The sequence below is a fragment of the Salmo trutta genome, chromosome 20, assembly GCF_901001165.1.
Source record: "Salmo trutta chromosome 20, fSalTru1.1, whole genome shotgun sequence".
Classification (NCBI taxonomy): domain Eukaryota; kingdom Metazoa; phylum Chordata; class Actinopteri; order Salmoniformes; family Salmonidae; genus Salmo; species Salmo trutta.
Genome location: NC_042976.1, coordinates 40,663,238 through 40,689,748, shown reverse-complemented (window position 1 = coordinate 40,689,748; position 26,511 = coordinate 40,663,238). Strand labels below are relative to the sequence as shown.

At 42.3% G+C, this 26,511-nt stretch overlaps 1 protein-coding gene across 2 annotated transcripts; it reads right to left on the bottom strand.

Annotated features, from left to right (window-relative positions):
• Nucleotides 1–471: 471 nt before the first annotated feature.
• Nucleotides 472–19,910, bottom strand: ifih1 (interferon induced with helicase C domain 1). 2 transcript variants are annotated; one of them, XM_029703294.1, is made up of 16 exons: nucleotides 19,302–19,910; nucleotides 15,744–15,918; nucleotides 15,396–15,587; nucleotides 13,873–13,944; nucleotides 11,370–11,590; nucleotides 8,690–8,900; nucleotides 7,345–7,562; nucleotides 5,871–5,972; nucleotides 5,600–5,723; nucleotides 4,033–4,248; nucleotides 3,670–3,926; nucleotides 3,277–3,426; nucleotides 2,883–3,044; nucleotides 2,554–2,747; nucleotides 2,213–2,306; nucleotides 472–1,642 (listed from the first exon to the last, which is right to left on the bottom strand). In XM_029703294.1, exons 1-16 carry the CDS (start codon nucleotides 19,740–19,742, stop codon nucleotides 1,448–1,450), a joined length of 3,024 nt encoding a protein of 1,007 aa, XP_029559154.1. In that variant the 5' UTR covers nucleotides 19,743–19,910; the 3' UTR covers nucleotides 472–1,447. The 2 variants fall into 2 exon arrangements, with proteins under 2 accessions (XP_029559154.1, XP_029559156.1); XM_029703296.1 differs by having other exon boundaries at nucleotides 15,396–15,584.
• Between the last annotated feature and the right edge of the window lie 6,601 nt (nucleotides 19,911–26,511).

Sequence of the window (26,511 nt, the reverse complement as noted above, 5' to 3'; positions counted from 1 at the left end):
CAACTTCTTCGCACACTCTCTGGATGCCAAATAATTAACATAACGCAGAAAAACCGAAACTTAAGCACCAAAAAAATACAAATATTACTCCTTCCAATTAAAGTTGCACTTGGCTTCCCTTGTTAAACTCCGGGATGCAACCGTAAGGAAATGCTTGGAAATGGAAATGCTTACTCGTCACAGGGATGCCTCCTCGAAGTCAGCAGCCCAAATATCTTTCAGAGGGCGCTGAACTTGTCAAGATTTAGAAAGTGGCTTTTCTATTCACCACATATCACAAGCAGTCCAGCTATTATCAGTGAACATGGGTAACCTTTGGAATTATATAGAATACATTCGCAAGTTGTGGAGTTCTAGGCATTTTGTGAATAAATAAAGATTAATTTGTATGTCTGCAAAGTATATACAGTTTAGTCCATGCAGTGGTGTGCCAAGTGACAGAGAGGATTGAAAGCAAACAAACATTGAGGCAAATTGCCTGCTCAATTTATTGTCTCCTCATACACTTTACACATGGAAGAAATGTGTATTTTGGAAATATTTAGAAGGCTATGATTTTAGGATTAAACAAAACAATGAAGAAGAAAAAAGTAAGCGTGGGGCCCCCATATTCTTTCCTTTAATTACTCCCTGAACTATCAAATCACAGTTGCCAGGGCAACATCACCATACCCCTGGACAGGACACACCTGGGACATTGGCAAAATGATAAGTGAATTTACTGACAATGCACAACAACAACAAAAAACACCTGTCTAGTGTGTTAGATCTAAACAGAAACATAGTGTGCTGACAGGTGCACTGTAGTTTAGAAAGTACCAAAGGGTCCGGGAAAAAACACCAGAGGAGATTAAGTGTGTCAAGAAGTTCAATTTCATCTTTAGTTTGATCCATTCATGATGTATGCAGTGTCTGACAACAACAACAGCTCGTCTAGGAGCACAGATTAGAAATGTTTTTAAAGAAAAGGGAAATGGAGAAAAAGAAAATGTTGGCACGGCATATTCAACTAGTAATCTCTCTTCCTGCTGAACCAGTTTTCCCAAATCAGTGATTAAGCATGGCAATGCCTAGGGCACATAGTAATGTCATATTTTCTCCATGATCTTTTTTTTCAATCACAAAAGCACATTATTCATTTGATTCAACATTTTACTGATTGTATTATTCAATTTATTGACAATGACTATGATTAATTAGTGACAATTAAAAGCAGCAACTTGTTAAAAATAAGACACCTGAAACCCCCATATCATTCTGCATCAATTATGGCTTTCACAATTAAAAAGATATGAGCAAAGTCACATTGTAAAAGCTTGCACGTGTGTAACTTCAAGTGAAAACGTAAGGCTGATTTATTCAATCCAACTACCACAGATACACGGAGCTGCATGCATTTGTTTTGATTCTTACTTTTCGCAAACCAATTCTTGTAGTTTCCATATTATTACATCGATTGTTCATCCTCTGAACTTTCGGCCACAGATCGAGCGTGTTCAGCATAGTCAAAGGCAGGTAACTGGATACCCAGCTCGCTCCACTTGTTGATGTTCTTCTTCTTCTCATCATACGTCACCAGGAAGTTCTTGACGTGAAGACAAGGACACTCGATTCCACGGTAGAGCATCATTGAACCCCACCTCTGCAGGAAGAAAATCGATGTGAGTGGACAGTTGGCTTTGTAACGTGCATTCACAGTAGATATAGATTGAAATGTTTGAATATCTATTCAGGGATTGACATTAAGGGTTGCCCTGTTGCCTTGGGCAAATGAACTAAGCAGTCACGCAAGTTGAGCCTACTCTGAAAACAACCGAACAGAAAGAATTCTAGTAGCCTAAAACTGATCATTTGGGTTTCTCCCAATTGTTTAAGTGAAAGACAGACACTTTTTGGCATTTATGGCAGTTGGGCAAGTTGAGCCTGCTCTGAGAATCTTTTACTGATAACAACCAAAATACAATAATTCCAGTACTGATCTTTCTGATTCCTCCCATATGTATAGGTGTAAAGTAGGTAATATATGGCTCTCCTGCATGTAAAAAGCAAATGTACATTTTTAGGCAAATCTTCAGGCAACCCACCAAAAAAAATACTCCTTACTTGCTTGATTTGCAAGTGCCTTTCAAACTTTAACGTCAATTGTTGTTTATTATAGGTGAACACCAACATCTTTCTCTCTTTACAGAATTAGGAAGGGGCATAGGCCTACCTGTCCACAGTCTTTGCATGCTATGAAACCATTGGTTTCGTAGTCCAGTAGCCTCTTAACAAGTGAGGTGTTTTCTCTTTGAATGAAAAGTTCCCTGCAAAAGAGAAAACAGACATTGTTTCAATAATAACTTACATCTGTGGTTGAGGGGCTGTATGCAGACTCAAGGCAAGCATTTTAAAATGTGAATATAGGGGTTTGGGGTATATCTTTTAGTTTTCTAATGCTAGAACGTGTGTACAACACATCTTTACCAACAACCGTGTACTGTATAGTAGGCTACAAACTTGCACAGGTTGCGTTACTTTGACAAGAGGACAGCTGTTTGCAGCAAAACATACTTAAATTGGGGTGTTACGTTGACTCTGTGCATATTTTCAATGATTTCAACATCTTCCCCAGAGCAGACTGGTTTGTTGCAGCTTCTACAACTGAACTTCACTTTGGACGGGCTCTCCTTTTTCATTCCTTTCTGCTTCTTCTTGGTTGTTCGTACTCTTTCCTCCATGATCGCCTGAATCTGGAATTCTTTAATCTGGCAACAAACAATTAAAACGCAATTAGTATATCATTTTTGTTGTTGTTGACGTTACTCAACTAGGTTTAAGAAATCTTAAAATATATTTCATTTAATATCAAGCAGGCAGTTAAGAGTTGAGAGGAGACTGACCCTCTTTTCATATTCGTCTTGATCTAATTTCTTGACTTTATCGATAGCTTTGCTCATCATCTTCTCACGGTACTCGTTGACACTCTCTCGTTCAGCGACCCCAGAACCCTCCCCTGCCACTAAGGTATAACTACTGTCCTCAGCTCTGCCTCTGCCTCGGGCCTACAAGACACAAACACAGTAAACATGTTCTCATTAAACCATGTGAGTGAGCGCTTGAAGTCATGTGTGACAGTGAGTACATTGTCTGCTAACCAGTGAATACTGTTTATTTGGCGCATACCAAAAGAGTTAGCAGACGATACAGAATCTAAGTTCATAGTTCTTAGTTAATAATGACACTGTGGATATTGACATGTTTTTGGCAAAGCCAGTTAACCATTAAATCACTGACCTGAATCATAGCGATCTCATTGGTCACGAGCTCATATCGTATCACAAAGTTACATGCTGCTATGTCCAGACCCTCTTCAGCCACTGTTGTTGCAATCAGCAAGTTAACCTCCGCATTCTGAAACTTGTTCAAAACATCCCTTTGTTCTGCCTGAAAAACACAAACGTGGGCAAAATACATTATTCAATACAATGTAATTAAGCACAACTTTACACAGAAGAGGATGTATGACAGTGTGCATTAGTCAAACAAAGATGAACCAATTTGATGTAATACTACCGTCATCCACTTAAGTACATTTTCACAGTGAATGTTTTCAAAGTAATCTGTTTAAGTAAAAAAGCAGACTCGGCTGACAGCCAGCCTTTGTAAAATGTGAAACAGTGCACTCACAGCGGTCATTGGTTTCACGACACTCTGGCCTCCTCCTCCAATCACATGGCAAGCTTTTACTCCGACTTCCTCGAACTTGGAGTTCTCCTGAACCCATTGAGCTAATGCGATGGCACTGCGACGGGTTTTGGTGAAAATGATCCCTCTAGCCTTTTCTCTAGATGTAAACTCATGCAGGATTTTGGTTCTCAGCTTAGCTAGGCTATTATTTTCATACTGGGGAAGCTTAGCCAACTCCTGCAGTTTCACTTTGCTATCTGCAAAAAAGTAGATTTTGAAGAAAGCCGTGAAAAATAAACTCCCAGATATCTATGTAGGGCTACATTACAGTGTACTAAAAACATTAGATGTACAGTAAGCTACCTTTAAAGAGTGTGAAAAGGAATCTCTCTGTGTCGGTCTTGATGATGGCCTCCTCATCCTCTGGGGCCACTTTCTTCTTCAGCTCCTCGTCAAAGTATTTGTCCAGGAAGCTGAAGGCATCCCACATGCGGATGGTTTTGCCTAGGTACAGGGCCTCGTTGTACTGCCGTAGATGCTCAGCACAAACTCGCACTTTTTGATTCTCCTCTTTTGCAGCTGTAGGAAAACGTCGATAGTTGCTTAGGAACGTACACCGAACAGAAATATAAATGCAACATGCAACAATTTCAAATATTTTACTGAGTTACAGTTCATATAAGCAAATCAGTCAGTTCAAATAAATAAATTAGGCCCTAATCTATAGATTTCACGACTGGGAATACAGATATGTATCTGTTAGTCACAGATACATTAAAAAAAGGTTGTGGATCTGAAAACTAGTCAGTATCTGGTGTGACCACCCTTTGCCTCATGCAGTGCGACACATCTCCTTCGCATAGAGTTGATCAGGCTGTTGATTGTGGCCTGTGGAATGTTGTCCCACTCCTCTTCATTGGCTGTGCGAAGTTGCTGGATATTCTGGGAACTGGAACACACTGTCCTACACGTCGATCCAGAGCATCCCAAACATGCTCAATGAGTGACATGTCTTGTGAGTATGCTGGGCATGGAAGAACTACAACATTTTCTGCTTCCAGGAATTGTGTCCTTGCGACATGGGATGTGCATTATCATGCTGAAACGTGAGTTAATGGCGGTGGATGAATGGTACGACAACGACAATGGGCCTCAGGATCTCGTTACGACGCAGAACTGCAGTCAGGTCAAGACCCTGGTGAGGATGACGAGCGTGCAGATGAGCTTCCCTGAGACGGTTTCTGACAGTTTGTGCAGAAATTCTTTGGTTGTACAAACTCAGTGTCCGGGTGGCTGGTTTCAGACGCAGGTGAAGAAGCCGGATGTGGAGGTCCTGGACTGGCGTAGTTCCACATGGTCGGCGGTTGTGAGATCGGTTGGACGTACTGCCAAATTCTCTAAAACAATGTTTTATGGTAGAGAAATTAACATTGAATTCTATGGCAACAGCTTTGTTGGACATTCCTGCAGTCAGCATGCCAATTGTACGCTCCCTCAAAACTTGAGACATCTGTGGCATTGTGTTGTGTGACACAAATGCTAATTTTAAGTGACCTTTTATTGCCCACAGCACAAGGTGCACCTGTGTAATGATCATGCTGTTTAATCCGCTTCTTGATATGCCACACCTGTCAGGTGGATGGATTATCTTGGCATCGGAGAAATGCTCACTAACAGGGATGTAAACAAATTTGTGCACAAAATTTTAGAGAAATAAGCTTTTTGTATATCTGGAAAGTTTCTGGGATCTTTTATTTCAGCTCATGAAACATGGGACCAACACTTTACATGCTGCATTTATATTTTTGTTCAGTATACTTTTGGGGTATAACAGGGTGTCTATTTATTCAGCTATGACACTTGGTTGGTATAGAGAATGGTTGAAATATATTTAGATCAAAAGAACATTAAAATAAATGTGTTCCCTCACCATTTTGTTCTTTCTGGACCACCCACTGCTCATAGTTCTGGGTGCCTAGGTCACAGGTAGGGTTCAGTTCAGCATGGACGTGAATGGCATTCATGATTCCTTTGATAACATCACCAAAGGGATCCTGACAATAAATAATTAAACAGATGTAAGTACATAAATACATTTACACACTTCAAAAACTCAGGATTATGTGGATTTTCATGAAATAATATGTATACACCTCTTTCTACTGGGAATAAATAAATACATTTTTTTTTTAAAAGAGTACCTCTTTTCTCTCTTCAGCAGTGGCAATTTTTTTGTGCGGTTCTTTTTTGTTTTCCCCAAGGTTCCCCGTCATTATTTTGTATGCGTCCAAGTTTGCACAGATCTACAAAAGGCAGAACATGAATTGAACGAATGAGCAAAAACATCAAAACAAATACGATGAGGTTTATTAGAAACCACCTACCTCTGTAATAAAGATCAGTCACAATGCATAGCAATGCAATACTGTACTTCCAAAGTAGTGTTCTGTTAATCAATCACACAGTATATTCAGTGGTGGACAAAGTACCCAATTGTCATACTTGAGTAAAAGTAAAAGATACCTTAGTAGAAAATGACTCAAGTAAAAGTGAAAGTTACCCAGTAAAATACTACTTGAGTAGAAATCTAAAAGTATTTGGTTTTAAATATACTTAAGTATCAAAAGTAAATGTAATTGCTAAAATACACTTAAGTATCAAAAGTAAAAGTACAAATAATTTCACATTCCTTATATTAAGCAAACCAGACGGCACTATTAGATTTTTTAAAATGTATTTACGGATAGCCAGGGGCACACTCCAACACCACTTACAAACAAAGCACTTGTGTTTAGTGAGTCCGCAAGATCAGAGGAAGTAGGGATGGTCTCTTAATAAGTGCATGAATTGGACCATTTTCCTGTCCTGCTAAGCATTCGAAATGTAAAGAGTACTTCTGGCTGTCAGGGAAAATGTATAGTGAAAAGTACACTATTTTCTTTAGGAATGGAGTAAAAGTGGTCAAAAATATAAATAGTAAAGTACAGACGCCCCCAATAAACGTAGTAGTACTTTCAAGTATTTTTACTTAAGTACTTTACACCACTGAGTATATTCAAATAAAATAACAATAACATCTATTTTGCATCACCACTTCAGTGTGACCCGTTGAGAGTTAAAACCAAAAGCTGTTTCCAATTTTTTCCTGTGTGGTGAAAAAAAGTTTTTATTTAACCTTTATTTAACTAGGCAAGTCAGTAAGAACAAATTCTTATTTACAATGACGGCCTACCCCGACCAAACGAGGACGACGCTGGGCCAATTGTGCACCGCCCTATGGGACTCCCAATCACGGCTGGTTGTAATACAGCCTGGATTTGAACCAGGGTGTCTGTAGTGACGCCCCTAGCACTGAGATGCAGTGCCTTAGATCGCTGCACCACTCACGAGCCCAAAGTAGGCATGGTTAAAAAAGGCATGGTGAGGTTTACGGCTGCCTGAAGTGCAGAGGCCATGTGGAACATTGGAAACAGCTTGGCTGAGCAGGGGTGAGCACTGAGCAGAGTAGTAACTGAATGAGGGAGGGACAAAGGGCGGGTGTGGCTTGACAGGGAGGGAGGAAAGTGCTTAATGAAAAGAGTTAGGGCAAGAATGAGAATGACGAGGGTGTGTGTCTTGAGAGAGAATGAGAAAGAGGGAGAGAGAAAAAAAAGAGATGTAGTGTATGGTATTTACTCGTAGAATGTGCTCCTCTGCTTTCTCAATTTTCTTGGCTCCCCCGACGCCGGGTGACGCGGTCAAGCCTAGGATCTGTGGGATGTCCACTGTATCCTTCTGCTCTTTCTTTAACTTGGCGTTCTTGTGCTTCTGCTTGAGGTAGCGGATCATGATGTGGTTATAGACTCCTCCCTTCTGTGTGTGGTGGCACTCATCGATCACAATCAGTGACAAATCTACACGACAGAAACAAGGAGCAAATACACTCATGCGATTGTTGGAAGACAAAATGAAACATATTGGTTTAACGTAAGAACGTGCCATATAATGGATATAGGAGACAGCTGGTGTACATTTCAAATTACAAACATTCCCGCTGTTACTCATTCAACAATCTAAAACCGTCTAACCCTCATAGACCGTAGAAAAGCTTCCGCCGAGGCCAGATTGGTCTGCTGATCACTTAGTCTCCTCTAAAGTCCGATTTTCCCATTACATTGTGCCGTGGGTCTGGTTACATTGCTGTAGGGCTCCTAGGAACAATAGTTGGCTCTAGCTTTACTACCCGTATTCAACATTCCCTTTTCTTTTATCTCCCATAATGCTAGTGCTGTAAATATACTTAAGTGGTTTATTGACACCCACAAATTACACCCTCCCTGGTCTGGCTCTATGTCTGAGGCCCTCCCACACTAACCACTACTTTTCTAGGAAGTCTACGATGCATTTTCCACCCTACTGCATGACTGCTGTGTCGCTAGAGTCCATTTCTCAGAAAGGTTTAAAATGTGTATTTCACAGCACTGAGAGACACGTGATGAGGTATGAACATCCACAAATACAACTTTAAACAGAAGTGCTATAATTCCCTTCCCCAGAGGGCATAAGAGTCTGGAGTGGAACATTCAGTCTGATGCAGTGACAGAGGCTCTCATGTGAATTTGATCAGCCACACACTGATGGCTTGAACAGACATGTGGCCTGGAAAGCACCAGAAAAAAACCTAAACCTCTCAGGCGTTTCAACAAACAGCATATGTTACACTGGAGGGATATTCCACCTTGGACTGGCGAGTGCCAGCAAGAGCAAGCAGGAGAGCCGGAAGCAACTGACTGACAAGAACCTGTCAAATTAATTCTCAAGAGGAAACACGTCCTGTTTACTTTCCATTTCCAATTCCAAACCCCGCTTAACGTCCATAGCTGTGGCCAGCAAACTGACTTTGGACTAAGGCGGAGATAAAACCCACGGTCAAAGTTTTACTTAAACATGCCTAGCTTACTGTAGATATGTTTCCCATTAACATTACTCCCATCCCGGATTTAGTAATTAGGAATCTCAGTTCAAGAAAATGATGTCAAACCTGAAAGTTTAATCCCATCGTCATCTCCACTGTGAGCCCTTTCCAAGTAGTTCTCCAGAATCTGGGCTGTACAGATGACGATATCGTTTTTCTGGACAATGTCTGTGAAGGAGATTTTGAGCTGGGAGTCCCCACTGACCCTCTCAACTTTGTATTTGTTTTTAAGGAACTTCCAGAACTCTGTGGAGTAATGCTGCTCTACCAGGGGCACCTGAAGGAGAACATATAATTATTAGAAAGACTAGCGGTTAATCACATTCAATATGTGAGGGCCTGTCTCTAAAAAGAAAGCAATACTGTATTTCTCACTGTCAGTATGCACTTAGCTGGTGCATATGTACAGTTCTTTATGTTTGAAAGTACAACTACTTATGAACAGAGTTAATAAAAAAAATGTTTAGACTGACAAATTGGACGTGTGTTACAATAATGCGTGCAACAAGATCACAGATTGTGTTTTTTTGTTTTTGTTTGGGGAGGTACTCAAGTTATTTCTACTTCAATGAAGATGCATATCGTGTTGTGTGTTTTATTGAATACATTTCTCAAATTGGATCGGGATGTATATTTTAGATGCTGAGAAAAAGAACACTGAGTAACTTCATAACACAGTCATACGTGTAGGAGTGTGCATCGTTTATACAGTGGGGGAAAAAAGTATTTGATCCCCTGCTGATTTTGTACGTTTGCCCACTGATAAAGAAAGGATCAGTCTATAATTTTAATGGTTGGTTTATTTGAACAGTGAGAGACAGAATAACAACAAACATATTGAGAAAAACGCATGTCAAAAATGTTATAAATTGATTTGCATTTTAATGAGGGAAATAAGTATTTGACCCCCTCTCAATCAATAAGACTTCTGGCTCCCAGGTGTCTTCAATACAGGTAACGAGCTGAGATTAGGAGCACACTCTTAAAGGGAGTGCTCCTAACTGCAGCTTGTTTCCTGTAAAAAAGACACCTGTCCACAGAAGCAATCAATCAATCAGATTCCAAACTCTCCACCATGGCCAAGACCAAAGAGCTCTCCAAGGATGTCAGGGACAAGACTGTAGACCTACACAAGGCTGGAATGGGCTACAAGACCATCGCCAAGCAGCTTGGTGAGAAGGTTACAACAGTTGTGCGATAATTCACAAATGGAAGAAACACAAAAGAACTGTCAATATCCCTCGGCCTGGGGCTCCATGCAAGATCTCACCTCGTGGGGTTGCAATGATCATGAGAATGGTGAGGAATCAGCCCAGAACTACACGGGAGGATCTTGTCAATGATCTCAAGACAGCTGGGACCATAGTCACCAAGAAAACAATTGGTAACACACTACGCCGTGAAGGACTGAAATCCTGCAGTGCCTGCAAGGTCCCCCTGCTCATGAATACATATACATGCCCATCTGAAGTTTGCCAATGAACATCTGAATGATTCAGAGGACAACTGGTGAAAGTGTTGTGGTCAGATGAGACCAAAATGGAGCTCTTTGGCATCAACTCAACTCGCCGTGTTTGGAGGAGGAGGAATGCTGCCTATGACCCCAAGAACACCATCTCCACCGTCAAACATGGAGGTGGAAACATTATGCTTTGGGGGTGTTTTTCTGCTAAGGGGACAGGACAACTTCACCGCATCATTTGACGGGGCCATGTACTGTCAAATCTTGGGTGAGAACCTCCTTCCCTCAGCCAGGGCATTGAAAATGGGTCGTGGATGGGCATTCCAGCATGACAATGACCCAAAACACACGACCAAGGCAACAAAGGAGTGGCTCAAGAAGAAGCACATTAAGGTCCTGGAGTGGCCTAGCCAGTCTCCAGACCTTAATCCCATAGAAAATCTGTTGAGGGAGCTCAAGGTTCGAGTTGCCAAACGTCAGCCTCGAAATCTTAATGACTTGGAGAAGATCTGCAAAGAGGAGTGGGACAAAATTCCTCCTGAGATGTGTGCAAACCTGGTGGCCAACTACAAGAAACGTCTGACCTCTGTGATTGCCAACAAGGGTTTTGCCACCAAGTACTAAGTCAGAGGGGTCAAATACTTATTTCCCTCATCAAAATGCAAACTATTTTATAACATTTTTCACATGCGTTTTTCTGGATTTTTTGTTGTTGTTATTCTGTCTCTCACTGTCCATATAAACCTACCATTAAAATTATAGACTGATAATTTCTTTGTAAGTGGGCAAACGTACATAATCAGCAGGGGATCAAATACTTCTTTCCCCCACTGTATGCAGTGCTTGACTTGGGCAGGAGCTCACTGGAGCTGAGTACGGGCACCTACATTTTTCTACTGCTGGACTTCCTGCACCTCATATAATATTAGCTCAAAAGTATTGTGAAGCTCCTGCACTTAAATATAAACCGTAGCGGCACCCAAAATGAGTACCAGCATACCCTACATGTGAACCGTGCTAGATGTGATATGACAATGGTTTTTACAATATAGAAAAAGAGCATGGGAATGACTGCCAAACTGATTGTTGTAAAGTGGTGTATTTTATTACTCTTAAAGAAATGATTTGTGTTGAGTAGAGACTAACTGTGTCATGCCCAGTACTGTACTGTGCTAGCAGCTTTCTTTGTGATCTCTATAGGCCTAGCTACAGTATGTGACAATACACACACATACTGTACAGACAGGTTGTGTGTACGGGACATTGTATGGGAAACTGGAGTACCTTGTTAACCAAGACAACCACTTTCCCTGGTCGGCCCTCTTTCCTCCTGCTGTCCAGATGTTCTTTGGTAATATAGACAGCAACTCTGGTTTTACCACTTCCTGTTGGGAGACATATGATGATGTTTTTTCCCTCCAGGGCAGGCCTGGCCACGTCCATCTGATAATCTCGAAGAACAATGACATCTTTTGGGGGGCTTTCAGCAGCAGCGGCAATGCAGCCTGTAGAGTAGAGGAGAGGGGTTCAGATCAAAACGGTTGTCCACATTAGCACCCTAAAAATCCTTGTTTATCCCACCTATTCCCCTTCACCAACATTGACTGAAGTGGATTTAACAAGTGACATAAGGGATCATAGCTTTCACCTGGTCAGTCTATGTCATGGAAAAAGCAGGTGTGCTTCCATGTATAACTACAAGGAAAACATTTTAATCTCCCTACGCATACATTGTATGTTAGAGGTCTCTCGTCTGAAGTAACATTATTAAATTGGACTCCTGCAACACAAACTAACGGAGAGATATGTTGTCTTAAACTCAGTAGGAAATAGACAGTGAACTTTGCTCTCCTGGTCTTTTATCAGCAAATCCCAGACTTATTAGAGAGGAGATTCCACCATGGTTAATGCCATGTCAATAAGATATGAATCCCACACAGAGTGTTTTTCCACCTGATGGAGAAAGCAGAATGCAATATACTGTATTTTAATGAAGTACTCCCAATGTCTTCTTTAAGCCGCAGAGCACACATGCCACAGGTTTATGGAAACGCACCATAACCCCATATGTATTGGATCTGCTCACATCAGGCATTCTGCCCAACTTCCAGAGTAGCTAAATAAATAAAAAATCCACAACATGTGGCTGAATATGGTGACTCACGGTCTTGATAGCAGAGTAATGTAAGCAAGATTGAGAGTAAGTCAAAATAAAGGCGATACAAACAGACACACAGTGGTGTCAGAGGCTGGTTTGAGTGACAGGAGCTGTCCGCGTCGGTGTGTTAGGCTTCACATTAACTTCCCATGACTCATCACTCCGCATCATCATCATCATCATGATGTCACAGACCCCTTGTGGCGGATTCATGGTATAAATATCAATTGGCTGATTTATAAAAGCCTATTAAAGTGAACTAACCAGTCACATTTTTTTATGTGAGGTGAGAAATCTAAAAGTGTTGCCTCTAAAAAAGCAAATGCCTTCATACTTAAATTGATTTCAAGCGTGTGAAACATGTGGATCCCAAGGCATCACTGTCTAACATAATGGTACTGTATCTACTCATTCCAGGGTTTTTCTTTATTTTACTATTTCTTACATTGTAGAGTTGTGAAGACATCACAACTATGAAATAAATATGGAATCATGTAGTAACCAAAAAAAGAGTTAAATAAATCAAAATATTTTAGATTCTTCAAAGTAGCCACCCTTTGCCTTGATGACAGCTTTGCGCACTCTTGGCATATTACTGAATCATAACCATGTAACAACATCCAACTCTTCATTTAGTCCCTATATGGACTCTAAATAGCATGTGTTTGCAATTGGGAGCTTTGGCTATGCTCCATCCTCTTTAACCTGTGTGGCTTGTCATGATACACATGGAACCTATTCTCTGAGCCAAATAGGATAGGCTCCAGGAACTCTTCCATTCAAACTTGTCTCTCATTCCAGTTCTCTCTCACCCAAACTATGGATTCTCCTCCAAACGGAAAAAGCAATTGAAAGTTCCTTTCATTCTATCATATTCAAAATGTTAACTAAAGTACAAGCAACAATGCTTATTATAACTTTACTATAATTACAAATTCATCTAATTATTTTCAGGGATCTGAATTATTCATCAGCGCAACACCTGGTTTTGAAATTCGATTGATCGAGGTCCTGACAGATATTATGGAATGTTTTAAATGCATAAAACAATGAAGAGAGCTTTCAAAGAATGTTATGAGGACATGATGCAATATAAGACTAACATCACAGCAGGTTGAGAAGAAACAACATTAGCAGACTGGATTTCATTGCACATCTGGCCTTCATTTGAGCAAGCTTTGCAAGCTCCCTCTCCTTCTCCTACATAGTTCCAGCATTTAATCACTCATTCCCAAAAGTGTTCAACTGATTCCACCATTATCATTTCAAGATTAATGCTAACAGACACCGTGCAAGTGCTGCTAACTTAATCCAAAACTGCAGACGGCAGACTAGAGTGAGGGATGATTAGAACTCCCCTTCAAGTGTGACTTTGATGGTTCCCCATTTTGTACGTGGTGGAGGAGTTCAGTAGGACTATATTTGTGATTGACTGATGACTCGCAACACTTCAAACTGTTTTAAGAAGAGCCTCTGCTATGAATCTAACATGTAATCCAACTGCATTATTTTCTAAGGTAATGTCAGATACAGTTTCTAACTTTTGTTCAAAGAATGATTAGGGGTTGAGCTATTTTCCAAAAATTGCTGCATATGAAACAGAACAGGAGAAGGTGAATTAAATATTACCTGACGTTGAGAGATCCAAGCTATTTTCCGGTGTCCCATTTTCCATTGGTTCTTCTGTGCCACTATATAGGTCTAAAAATATAAAAACAATAATTATTTACACAACTGACGTGTTAATAATTTTCATCCATCCATCTCAGTGTGATAATTTCAGTTTAATGTGTTAACATTTGTTTACACAGATTTTATACTGCACAAAATATAAATGCAACATGTAAAGTGTTGGTTGCATGTTTCATGAGCTGAAATAAAAGATCCCAGATATTTTCCATACGCACAAAAAGCTTATTTGTCTCTAATTTTGTTCACAAATTGGTTTACATCCCTGTTAATGAGCATTTCTCCTTTACCAAGATAATCCATCCACCTGACAGATCATCAAGAAGATGATTAAACAGCATGATCATTACACAGGTGCACCTTGTGCTGGGGGCAATAAAAGGCCACTCTAAAATGTGCAGTTTTGTCACACAACATAATGACACAGATGTCTCAAGTTGAGGGAGCATGCTGACTGCAGGAATGTCCACCAGAGCTGTTGCCAGAGAATTTAATGTTAATTTCTCTACCATAAGCCGCCTCCAACATCGTTTTAGAGAATTTGGCAGTATGTCCAACCGGCCTCACAACCACATGTAACCATGCCAGCCCAGGATCGCCACATCCGGCTTCTTCACCTGCAGTATCGTCTGAGACCAGTCACCTGGACAGCTGATGAAACTGAGAAGTATTTCTGTCTGTAATAAAGCCCTTTTGTGGGGAAAACCTCATTCTGATTGGCTGGGCCTGGCTCCCAAGTGGGTGGGCCTATGCCCTTGCAGGCCCACCCATGGCTGCACCCCAGCCCAGTCATGTGAAATCCATAGATTAGGGCATAATTTATTTATTTCAATTGACTGATTTCCTTATATGAACTATAACTCAGTAAAATTGTTGCATGTTGCGTATATATTTTTGTTCAGTATAAATACTGTACAGTTGAAGTCGGAAGTTTACACACACCTTAGCCAAAGTTTTTCACAATTCCTGACACTTAACCCTAGTAAAAATTCCCTGTCTTAGGTCAGTTAGGATCACCACTTTATTTTAAGAATGTGAAATGTCAGAATAATAGTCGTTTGTAAAACAAGAAATTTGTGGAGTGGTTGAAAAACGAGTTTAATGACTCCAACCTAAGCGTATGTAAACTTCCGACTTCAACTGAATTTACTGCTTTGAACTAGTACTGCTTCAGTGTTTCAAAAATGTGTCTCCAATGCACCTTCCTCTAGCACTCTACTTATTTATCCTTAAAGGTTGAATATCCAACCGGGGCCGTATTCATAAAGCGTCGCAGAGGAGGAGTGCTGACCTATGAACAGCCCCCCCCCCCCCCAGTTTATCATCTAAAATGCTAAACTGACCCCAGATCAGCACTCCTACTATGAGACGCTTTATGAACAAAAGGCACAGTACTACAACCTTGACTCTCATGATCAATGGTGTAAAGGTCAGTAAAAGGGTATGACTGTGTTATATTGCACCTGCAGTTTCTGAGTCAGCCTCTGAAGGTTCATCCAGATGCATGCTGGTCACACTGCTGTCCAGACTGCTGTCCAGTGTCTCCTGCTCTGGGAGAAAAGAGTTCCCTGCTGCTTCTACAGGACCCTCCTCCACCATGTGATCCACATTCCCTGGAGCTTCATTCACAGCCATCAGGACACCTGGCTCATCTGCTGTATTGATCATGTTATAAATTATATCATGATGAGAAAAAGACAGGGATAGGCTAGGCAATATGTACAACTTATTCAAAGCTACTATTCAAGTTCAAAGGAGCATGGTTTAGGCTAGCATGAAGGACAATATATGGGCAATTTATAAAATCTTACCTATCAAGTTATCACCAGGTGACTCCCCTGTCAATTCTTTAAACAGGTTCTTGTGTTCAGTGTTCTGTAAGGCCTTCAAGAAGATGGAGAACCATCCGGGCGGGAATCTCACGATTCTCCTGAGTAGTTCACGAGCACCACCCATATTTCCTCGGTTTTGACATTCAGCTAAAATCTAAAACAGAAATAGAATCAGTTAAATATAGGATAATGTAAGAGTTATGCACTCACATCAAAGCTGCAGTGCAGTTAGTGGCATTAGTCTGCCCTCATCTGGTCCAGAGAAATATTACATAAATACACTAAGTGGACAGTTTATTAGGTACACCCATCTTTTCCCGGGACGTATCCCCCTTTGCCCGCAGAACAGCTTGAATTCTCCGGGACAGTAAAACATTGCTGATTTGTCATCAGGGGACGTAACGTGTGCTAGGAAAACATTCCCCACACCATTACGCCACCAGCCTGTACCATTGACACCAGGCAGGATGTGGCCATGGACTCATGCTGTTTACGCCAAATCCTGACTCTGCCATCAGCATGACGCAACAGGAACCGAGATTCGTTGGACCAGGCAACGTTTTTCCACTCCTCAACTGTCCAATGTTGATGACAGCTGCCCACTGGAGCCGCTTCTTCTTGTTTTTAACTGATAGGAGTGTATTCCGGTGTGGTCGTCTGCTGTAATAGCCCATCCGTGACAAGGACCGATGAGTTGTGCATTCAGTGATGCTGTTCTGTACACTGCACCATTATTTGACTGTTTGGGGCCCGTATGTCATCTTGATGATTTTTGCCATTCTCCTTCTGGCACTGACGATCATACCACGCTCAAAAATGATTTTCTCTGATTGTCTATGCTATTAAAATGTGGCCGAAAAGGGAAACAAATAATACATTTAGTTTTTGAGAGGCGAAGGACACGGTCTACCAGTATCCTAGCTAGCTGTGTACTGGTGTCCTCCTAGCTAGCTAACACAGTGTCCTTTGCTCCCACCTGCCCTTGTTAGCAGAACAGTGCCTGACAGGTGGGGGCGAAGGACACCGTCTGTGTCCTAGCTATCGTTAGCTAGCGGCGTTGTCGCCCCCCGCTTTTTCTTCTGTGGAATTTATCAGCGGTTGGCATCCAACGTTACGGAGCATTACCATACTGTTACCATGCAGTCCTGTACTGTACTGGAGCGCCCCAGCCTCCCACCTGTGTACCGAGAAGAGTGCAATTGCGTTGCTGGATGTGGGATAAATCCATTTGAAATCAATCACTTTTTTACAGCACCTCTTTTGATTTGAATGAAACCATACATACATACAGTGCCCTCAGAAAGTATTCACACCCCTTGACCCCCCCCCCCCAAAAGTGTGTTACAGCCTGAATTTAAAATGGATTCAACTGAGACTTTGTGCCACTGATCTACAAACAATAATATGTGGATTATTTTTTAGCTACTAGCTAGTACAACGGTAGACAGTGTTTTCCCGCAGTACTGTTAAAGACGGCATGTGTTCGGCAGGCATTAGCGAAGGACACTGGGTGCTAGCTAGCTAACTACGGTACACAGCAGGTGGGATAAGTAGCTATCTAGCTAACGATAGATAGGACACCGGTAGATAGTGTTCTTCGCCCCCGCCTGTCGGCACTGTTTTCCCGCAGTTCTATTAACGTCGGCGAGGGCAGGTGTTCGGCATGTGGGAGCGAAGGACACTGTGTGCTAGCTAGCTAGATAGTTATCTCTAGAAGGACTCCGGTACACAGCAGGGGGGTAAGCGGGGGTGACACTGGTAGCTCAACAAGGTCTCACTGCAGAATTAGACATTCATCCACGTTCACCAAAAGTCAAATTTCGAAGTGTTTTTGTTGCTTCTGCTGCTCTGTATCATTCCATTTCTCCAAAGGTCAAATAGAAGAAAAAAATATTCCAAAACACTAATATAAAAATTTAAACCAGTGTCCACGACTGGGATCGAACACAAAACCTTCTGATCCAGAGTCAGGGGATTGTTGCTCCTGCTGCACTCTATCGTTCCGTTTCTCAAAATGTCAAATTTTAAGGGTTAAGTTGAGGCACTCATTCCGAATGGTTAACCTGTTGGGGCTAGGGGGCAGTATTTGCATGGCCGGATAAAAAAAACGTACCCGATTTAAACTGGTTACTACTCTTGCCCAGAAACGAGAATATGCATATAATTAATAGATTTGGATAGAAAACACTAAAGTTTCTAAAACTGTTTGAATGGTGTCTGTGAGTATAACAGAACTCATATGGCAGGCCAAAACCTGAGAAGATTCCATACAGGTAGTGCCCTGTCTGACAATTTGTTCTCCTTCTGTTGCATCTCTATTGAAAATACAGCATCTCTGCTGTAACGTGACATTTTCTAAGGCTTCCATTGGCTCTCAGAAGGCGCCAGAAAGTGTAATGGGGTGTCTGCCGTCTCTGGGCGAAGTACAGCAGCTCTGTTTGTGAGTGGTCAGGCTGGGAACAGTGAGACTGAGAAGCGCATCATGAGAATTCTCAATTTTTTTCTTTCAGCCTTTGAATGAATACAACGTCGCCTGGTTGGATTATTATCGCTATTTTATGAGAAAAATAGCATAAAAATTTATTTTAAACAGCGTTTGACATGCTTCGAAGAACGGTAATGAAATATTTTGACATTTTTTGTCACGAAATGTGCTCGCGCGTCACCTTTCGGATACTGACCTGAACGAACGAGCAAAACGGAGGTATTTGAATATAACTTTGGATTATTTGGAACCAAAACAACATTTGTTGAAGTAGAAGTCCTGGGAGTGCATTCTGACGAAGAACAGCAAAGGTAATCCAATTTTTCTTATAGTAAATCTGAGTTTGGTGAGGGCCAAACTTGGTGGGTGTCAAATTAGCTAGCCGTGATGGCGGGGCTATGTACTCAGAATATTGCAAAATGTGCTTTCGCCGAAAAGCTATTTTAAAATCTGACACCGCGATTGCATAAAGGAGTTCTGTATCTATAATTCTTAAAATAATTGTTATACTCAACAACTGACCGACAACTGTCCCTCTCTTTGACCCACCGAAGCATCGTTACCCATTGCGCCACAAAAGCCGCGGGGGAAACCCTACTTCAAGTCTCAGAGCGAGTGACGTCACTGATTGAAACGCTATTAGCGCGCACCACCGCTAACTAACTAGCCATTTCACATCGGTTACACTTACATATTATGGTTCCACAGGAAGAGGGTAACAGGATACTAAACCCTTATTACTCCCTTCAGGGGATCTGACCTCACCCACAGATGTCCATCTGCCTCCCCTATAGCAATCATTTGATCTCCTCCCGTCCACCCAGCACATTCCACAGCCGGTCTGTCTTTCTACAGATCTCACTCCTTAATATACTATGCGTCTGATCTATCATGTCTTTAATATCGCAATGTTCAAAATGTCGAATCCAACAGACCATACAGTCTACACATATATTTCTTTATTTAACTAGGTAAGTCAGTTAAGAATAAATTCTTATTTACAATGCGGCCTACCCCGGTCAAACCCGGACGACGCACATACAACTACTTACAATTTCACGATCCTCTGCGGTGAGAATATCTTTAGAAAAGCAGTCCCAGCAAACATCAGTAGTCTTCATCTCCAAAAGACTTGGCGACAGAAGTTCAATTAGTCTGACGCAGTTGTCATTCTCTGCCTCCAGAGCAGGACATGGAGGGCTATCCTCCACGTAGGTGGCCGCATGTTTACAACCCCCAGCTGACAGTGCATCCACAAACTCCCTGAACCAACCGTTCGGAAGTGGCCGGATCCTGATGATTGTATCAATAAGTAGATCCACTGCCTTTAGATTGCTCTCTTTTCTCGCCTTAGTTCGGATCAAGTCCTTGTTGTCATTGTCTAAGAAGTTCAGGTGATCCAGTACAAACTCGACTTCAATGAGTTTCCGCAGCCTAGGTCTGAAATCCTCAATCAGACAGATGTTGGCGTCGTTATCTTTGTCAGCGGCCATCGATCAGGTTGATCAGAGATATACACGAAATGCCTGGTCACATCGAAGTCCTGAGTCACGTAGACAAGCACACGGAAGAGTAGGCTAACTGCAGTGCAAATAGTTAAATCAACATGCATCAATCGAGATTCTATTCCCGTCAATGCAAGCACTTTCAGTTTCGTTTCTCCCTCTGCAGTCTGGTTTCCACCAGTTACCACAGCCACAAAGTCAAAATATTAATGAAAACTTAAATGAGCTATTTGGTCTTATTTTAAGGTTAGAGTTAGGCATAAGTTAAGCAGTGTGGTTAGGTTTCAAATAACATTTTAAGAAGATACATTGTAGAAATAGGCGAGGTTTATTTATTTATTTATATATTTTTTTTTAATTAACAACAAATCAATACAGGAAGTACATGTGGGAACACAAGTATATATATGAATAATATACAATGGACAATTGGGCTAGGGGGTACAATATCACATTACACAAGGGACATACATACACTTATCATTCTAACAGTTTTTTTTATTGTTTAATTATCTTAAAATACAGTTCAATTTATTTTTGTAAGGTAAGATTTTTTTTATTTAATTTACATTTGTGAATATGAAATTTGGCCAAAAGAATAATGAAATGAATTACATAAAACTGTTTCAGCTTATTTCTATCGTAGGTAAAGATTCCAAGCAGTACATCTCTCCATTGGCGAGGTGTATTACTTTGTGGCTGTGGAAACTAGTGACGACACTGCAGTCTCGAGGAAGCACTGCCATATAATTGCCTACCGCTAGAGCAATGTATTGATAATAAAACGAGCTGTTGACTACAAAACTTCCAATAAATGGAACGATTGAGGAACACCGGTGTGATTTTTAGCAAAGGGAAGGGAACGCCTCCAACCAAGGCGCATGAATACAGGAGCAAACTGAAGTGAATAGGAAATTCAGCAACACTTGATAAAGTGCTTCATTATTAAACGTAAAAAAACAACGCATTTCGGTTTCATAACTTTCATCAAGGCTTTACAGATAGAAAAGTGAAGATGGCTTTTATACATTTCAAAACAGCCACCTATGGATTCAGGGACCAATCAAAATACAAAACAAACCAGCCCGGTCCCAGAGCATTTCGTATTATTCTATTCATAAATCTGAGACACTCGATTTAGTATGATATAATATTTGGTATGGTTAAGTAAAAAAGATGGGTGGGTGTATATCACAAACATCTAGCAACCCAAAGGTTGTGAGTTAAATTCTCATCATGGACAACTTTAGCATTTTAGCTAATTCAACTACTTACTACTTTTTACCTACTTTGTGCCTACTTAGCATGTTAGCTAACCCTAACCCTAACCTTAACCCTTTTAGCTAACCCTTCCCCTAACCTTAACTCTTTAACCTAACTCCTAAACTTAACCCTAACCCCTAGCCTAGCTAATGTTAGCGACCTAACTAACGTTAGCCACCTAGCTAGAATTTGTATTATATCATACATTTTGCAAATTCTTAACATATTGTACGTTTTGCAAATTTGTAACATATCATGCGAAACAGGTGATGAAAATCGTTGAGCACAGCGTATGTCTCCAGGGCTCGGTCTCCATTGTGAAGTAAGACCTTCATGATCTTTAGCATTACTTTCTCTGATCGGTTGGGTCTGTCCAAGTATACCTTGGTCTTAGGGACACTCAACATGAGCCTGCTTTTCTGCTTTTCCTGTATGGTGTCATGAAAGATCGTTAGGTGCTGCTCTTTACATGTCTTGCAAGGTCGTCTGAGGGTGCAAGCATCAGCTTTGTGGGATCGTCCAGCTTTTTTTCTCCATCCTTTAACCACTTGACAATCTGTCCTGTGTTACGCTTCTTGAACTCTTTACATGAGTTGAGAAAGGGTTCTTTATTGTCACAGTGGAGACAGTATGGCTTGGGTTTGGATTTCTCCTTGGATTGAGCAGGCTCCTTGGGGTTTGGATCTCCACTTGCATTGAAAAAGATTTAAGCAGATTTCTCCAATGGCTTAGGCATATCACATTAATAGAGGACTGCAGCTCTGCTTAATATGCGCTTAGCATGGGATTTCTTCTGCAACCAGGCTGCCAAGTTGTGCAGGGTGTACGTCTGGTCCGTGCCAGTCCTGAGGATCAAAGCAGTACTCAATTAATTCATCCCGGTAGCTCTGTGGCATCTTGCTCAAGAGCCGGTCGATGTTGGATCCACATCTGAGCTCATAGCCGTTCTGCCCCTCAAGGGTCCTGAGCATGCCTACCAGAGTGGATAGACAGTACTGACCGTACTTGTCCTGCAGAGCTTGTAAGGCAGCAGTGTAAGGTCTCATGTTGTGCATGTAGGCCTTAGCGAGCTGGACTGCACTCTGTAGTTTCAGGTGGGCCATGAGCACTTGATACTTATATATGATGAGGCAATTAGCAGGCTCCGGGTAGAGTGCCATCTGTCCCGGTGCAGGATAATGTGCATCTGGACTGGGATAGGGCACGGCTAAAACTGGATGGAAGCCTGGTGTTGCTGGAACTGGATAAGGCATGCTTTGTCCCGCAGGTAAGTAGGGTTTCACCTGGAACAGGGTATGGTGTAAATCCTGGTGCAGGATGTGTCGATGGTGCTGACGGAGATGGCAGCATCGCGACTAGCTCTTAGAAAACTTTGCAGTATTTTGTTTTTTGATGTACTATTTTTTTACATTATTGGCTCAGGAAATGTTTTGTGTCATTACATACAGCCGGGAAGAACTATTGAATATTAGAGCGGTGGTAACTCACCAGGACTACCAGCATTATGACCAGGAATACGACTTCCCTGGAGCAAATCCTTTGTTCACTCTCCCCAGAGCAATTTAACTTATTCAGGAGGCCGACCCAAAACATCACCGGTGGAGGAGAGGCACTCGAGGCGGCCTGCTGGTTCGAATTAGGAGGCGCGCACACCACCCACCGCTTCCGAGTATATTACTCGCTAATGTTCATTCTTTGGATAAGAAAGCTGATGACCTTAGAGCAAGGATTTCTTTCCAGAGAGACATCGAGGCCTGTAACATACTTTGTTTCACGGAAACATGGCTCTCTAGGGATACTCTGTCGGAGTCAGTAAAGCCAGCAGGATTCTCAGTACATCGCGCAGACAGGAATAAATATCTCTCCGGGAAGCAGAAAGGCGGGGGGGGGGGGGTTCATGATCAACAACTCATGGTATAATTCTAGGAACAAACAAGAACTCAAGTCATTTTGTGTACCCGACCTAGAATACCTCACAATTAAATGCCGACCATATTATTCTGACAAGAGAATTCTCCTCCGTCATCGCCACGGCTGTTTTACATCCCACCTCAAGCCGAAACCTCGCGCTACTAAGACTCGTGCTACTAAGACTCTCGACCATTGTTATTCAAACTTCCGGGATGCTTACAAGGCCCTCCCCCGCCCTCCTTTCAGCAAACCTGACCACGACTCCATCTTGCTCCTCCGGTCCTAGAGGCAGAAACTCAAACAGGAAGTGCCTGTGCTTCGTACTTTTCAACGCTGGTCTGACCAAACGGAATCCACGCTTCAGGATTGTTTTGGGAAATGTTCCGGGTAGCGTGCAAAATTAATCTAGACGTATACACGGATACGGTGACTGAGTTCATAAGGAAGTGTATAGGAGATGTAGTACCCACTGTGACTATTAAAACCTACCCTAACCAGAAACCGTGGATAGATGGTAGCATTCGCGTGAAACTGAAAGTGTGAACCACCGCATTTAACAATGGCAAGGCGACTGGTAATATGGCAGAATATTAACAGTGTAGTTATTCACTCCGTAAGGCAATCAAACAAGCTAAACGTCAGTATAGAGATAAAGTGAGTCGCAATTCAACGGCTTAGACACAAGACGTATGTGGCAGGGACTACAGACAATCACAGACTACAAAAGGAAAACCAGTCACATTGCCGAGACTGACGTCTTGCTTTTGGACAGGCTAAATACATTCTTTGCACGCTTTGAGGATAACACAGTGCCAGCGACGCGGCCCGCTACCAAGGACTGTGGGCTCTCCTTCTCCATGGCTAACGTGAGTAAAACTTTTAAACGTGTTAACCCTCGCAAGGCTGCCGGTCCAGACCAGGTGGCTGGTGTGGTTACGGGCATATTCAGTCTCTCCCTATCCCAGTCTGCTGTCCCCATATGTTTCAGGATGGCCACCATTGTTCCTGTACCGAAGAAGGCAAAGGTAAATGAATGTAATGACTATCGCCCCGTAGCACTCACCTCTGTCATCGTAAAGTGCTTTGAGAAACTAGTCAAGGATCATATCATCTCTACCTTATCTGCCACCCTAGACACACTTCAATTTGCTTACTGCCCCAATAAATCCACAGATGATGCAATCGCCATCACTTTGCACACTGCCCTCTTCCACCTGGACAAGAGGAATACCTAAGTAAGAATACAGTTTATCGACTATAGCTCAGCATTCAACACCATAGTACCCTCTAAGCTCCACTCAAAAACATTATTTTGGTATTTTTTTTATTAATCCTAGAGATGTGGACTCGAGTCACGTGACTTGGTCCCGAGTCGCTAATTTTGCAACTTGAGACTTAACATGGCAAAAAGAAAAATACTTAAGTCGACTTCGACTTGTGTATCTATGACTCAGGACTCACATTTTACTTGAGCTGTAACACTGAAGAGACTCGAGAGACTTGGATTTCCCCCTCCCAAAAGAGCAGCACCACCTTCCTCTCCTGTTAAATTCTGTTATTACACCGTAAACAATTCCGTTGCTCAAAGTGGAGAATCGCATATGGGAAATTACCATTAAATTATGTTCTTAGCGCCACAGTGCCGGCAGGTGCGGAAACGCAAGGGGGAAAATAGAGCACTCTCCTATACTTTCAATGCTTGTCACTTGAAAATATGCGCTCTGAGCAAGAGTTTATGTGAGTGTTTATTCTCAGTTCACCACAGACCTCTCAATGTGTATGTAGTGGGCGCGGAGAAAACACTTGATTCTAATTGGATATTTCACAATGTCAGTCAAACGGTAGCTGATTATCAACACTAGCTGTAAGTCATCATTTGGATGGCATTTGTATGAGTAATGATGATTCAAAAACTTGGGGACTTGACTTGAGACACTAAAGTTAGGACTTGGTCCCATCTCTGATCAGTCCATGGTTGAGGGAAGGGAAAACCTAGTTCATGTGACGGGCCATAGTCCGGTGCCCCGGGGCTCAGCATAATCGAATCTGCCAATTCCCATCTGTAAAACCATGATGGATGCAGCTAAGGGGAAAAAATAAGCATTTCTATAAACTTTTACTGTCCTCCAAGCAGGCCCAGTCTTGGCCATTCTCCCTCCCTGGGCGAGACAAAAAAAATACCCCCCCCTCTAGGGGCACCACCCGGCATCCCACCTGGGCGAGCCTGAAGGGCCGGCCAAGGCATGGGCACTGGAGCCTGGCGAGCCGGCTGAGCCGGCTGAGGTGTGAAGCCTGGCGAGCCTGGCTGAGGTGTGAAAGCCTGACAATCCGGCTGAGGCGAGAAAGCCTGACGCTGAGGCTGGGGAGCCCGACGAGCCAGCTGAGGCATGGGAGCCCGATGGGCCGGCTGAGGCATGACGTGGGATGGGCGCCCGATGAGCCTGCTGAGGTGTAGGAGCCCAACGAGCTCGCTGAGGCATGACGTGGTATGGGAGCCTGCTGACCCAACCGGGGAAAGGAAAACTCTCGAGCCAGCTAAGGTGTGAAAGCCTGACGAGCCAGCTGAGGCACCCCCGATTCCATCGGCGGCGGCACCCGGACCCGACGTCACTAACAAAACAAAAAACAAAAACCTCCCTGATGCTTCGTATAGGGGTGTCAGCATTCTGTAAGGATCACCGCTGGAGATGAGAAGCAGGTACAGGGACTGAACATTTAATAACCACGGACAGGAACAGAATACGGACAAAAACGTGAAGGAGTCCAGGTGAGTCCAATGAGCGCTGATGCGCGTAATGATGGTGACAAGTGTGCGTAATGAAAGGCAACCTGGCTCCCTCGAGCGCCAAAGAGGGAGAGCGGGAGCAGGTGTAACAGAATAGTCCCAATAAGCAAAATGAGCTGCATTCAATCGGAATGTGCCCAACCCCTCATTCAATCGGAATTAGCCCAACCCCTCTGAATCAGAGTGGTGCGTGGATCTGCCTTAATCGACGTCATTGACAAGTGACACTTAATTGATGTGGCAAGTGACACTTTTGGGACTGAATCAAACAGTGGATAGATTTTGGTAGAATTTTTCCTTTAAGCTTTGGCCATTACTTTACCTATATTTCTGTAAGGATAACGTCCTTATTGGACACTATTTTTAATCAACAAACTGTTATAACTGTAATTTTGAGTATTCTATTTATTTGGGCACACTTATCTATTAATCACATCCATTCAGTAAAAACAGCTCTCAATTGTCATCTCCACTTTACTTTACTGACTTTACTGTTCCTGTTGGGAAATGTTGTTGCAGTATCATGTACACGTTTAAAGTGGTGTTTAAATACAGTAGACAATACAAAATGAATAACAGTTACAGTAGATAGATACAGTATACATTGATGAAAGAAGACCAGCCTGCTGGCCTTACTGGGTGGATAGAAACATTAACCTGAGCTGTTTAGGAGGGATATCACACCTGGCACAAATTATTGTCTAGTTCTGTTTTTCCTGCCGGGGGGTGCCCTATACCTGCACCCAAAGGGGAGTTGTTCAAAGTCCAGGTACAGGGGGTGGCTTAGGTCTAAAAGGA

What these genes read in the sequence shown, in the direction of transcription:
- ifih1 (XM_029703294.1), bottom strand. Translation starts at nt 19,742, where the DNA reads ATGGCCGCTGACAAAGATAACGACGCCAACATCTGTCTGATTGAGGAT. An exon ending in CAGAGGAGCACATTCTACGA is followed by an intron (nt 5,973 to 7,344) that starts GTAAATACCATA and finishes TGCCTTTTGTAG; the next exon opens with ATCTGTGCAAACTTGGACGC. An exon ending in GGTCCAGAAAGAACAAAATG is followed by an intron (nt 4,249 to 5,599) that starts GTGAGGGAACAC and finishes GTTTTCCTACAG; the next exon opens with CTGCAAAAGAGGAGAATCAA.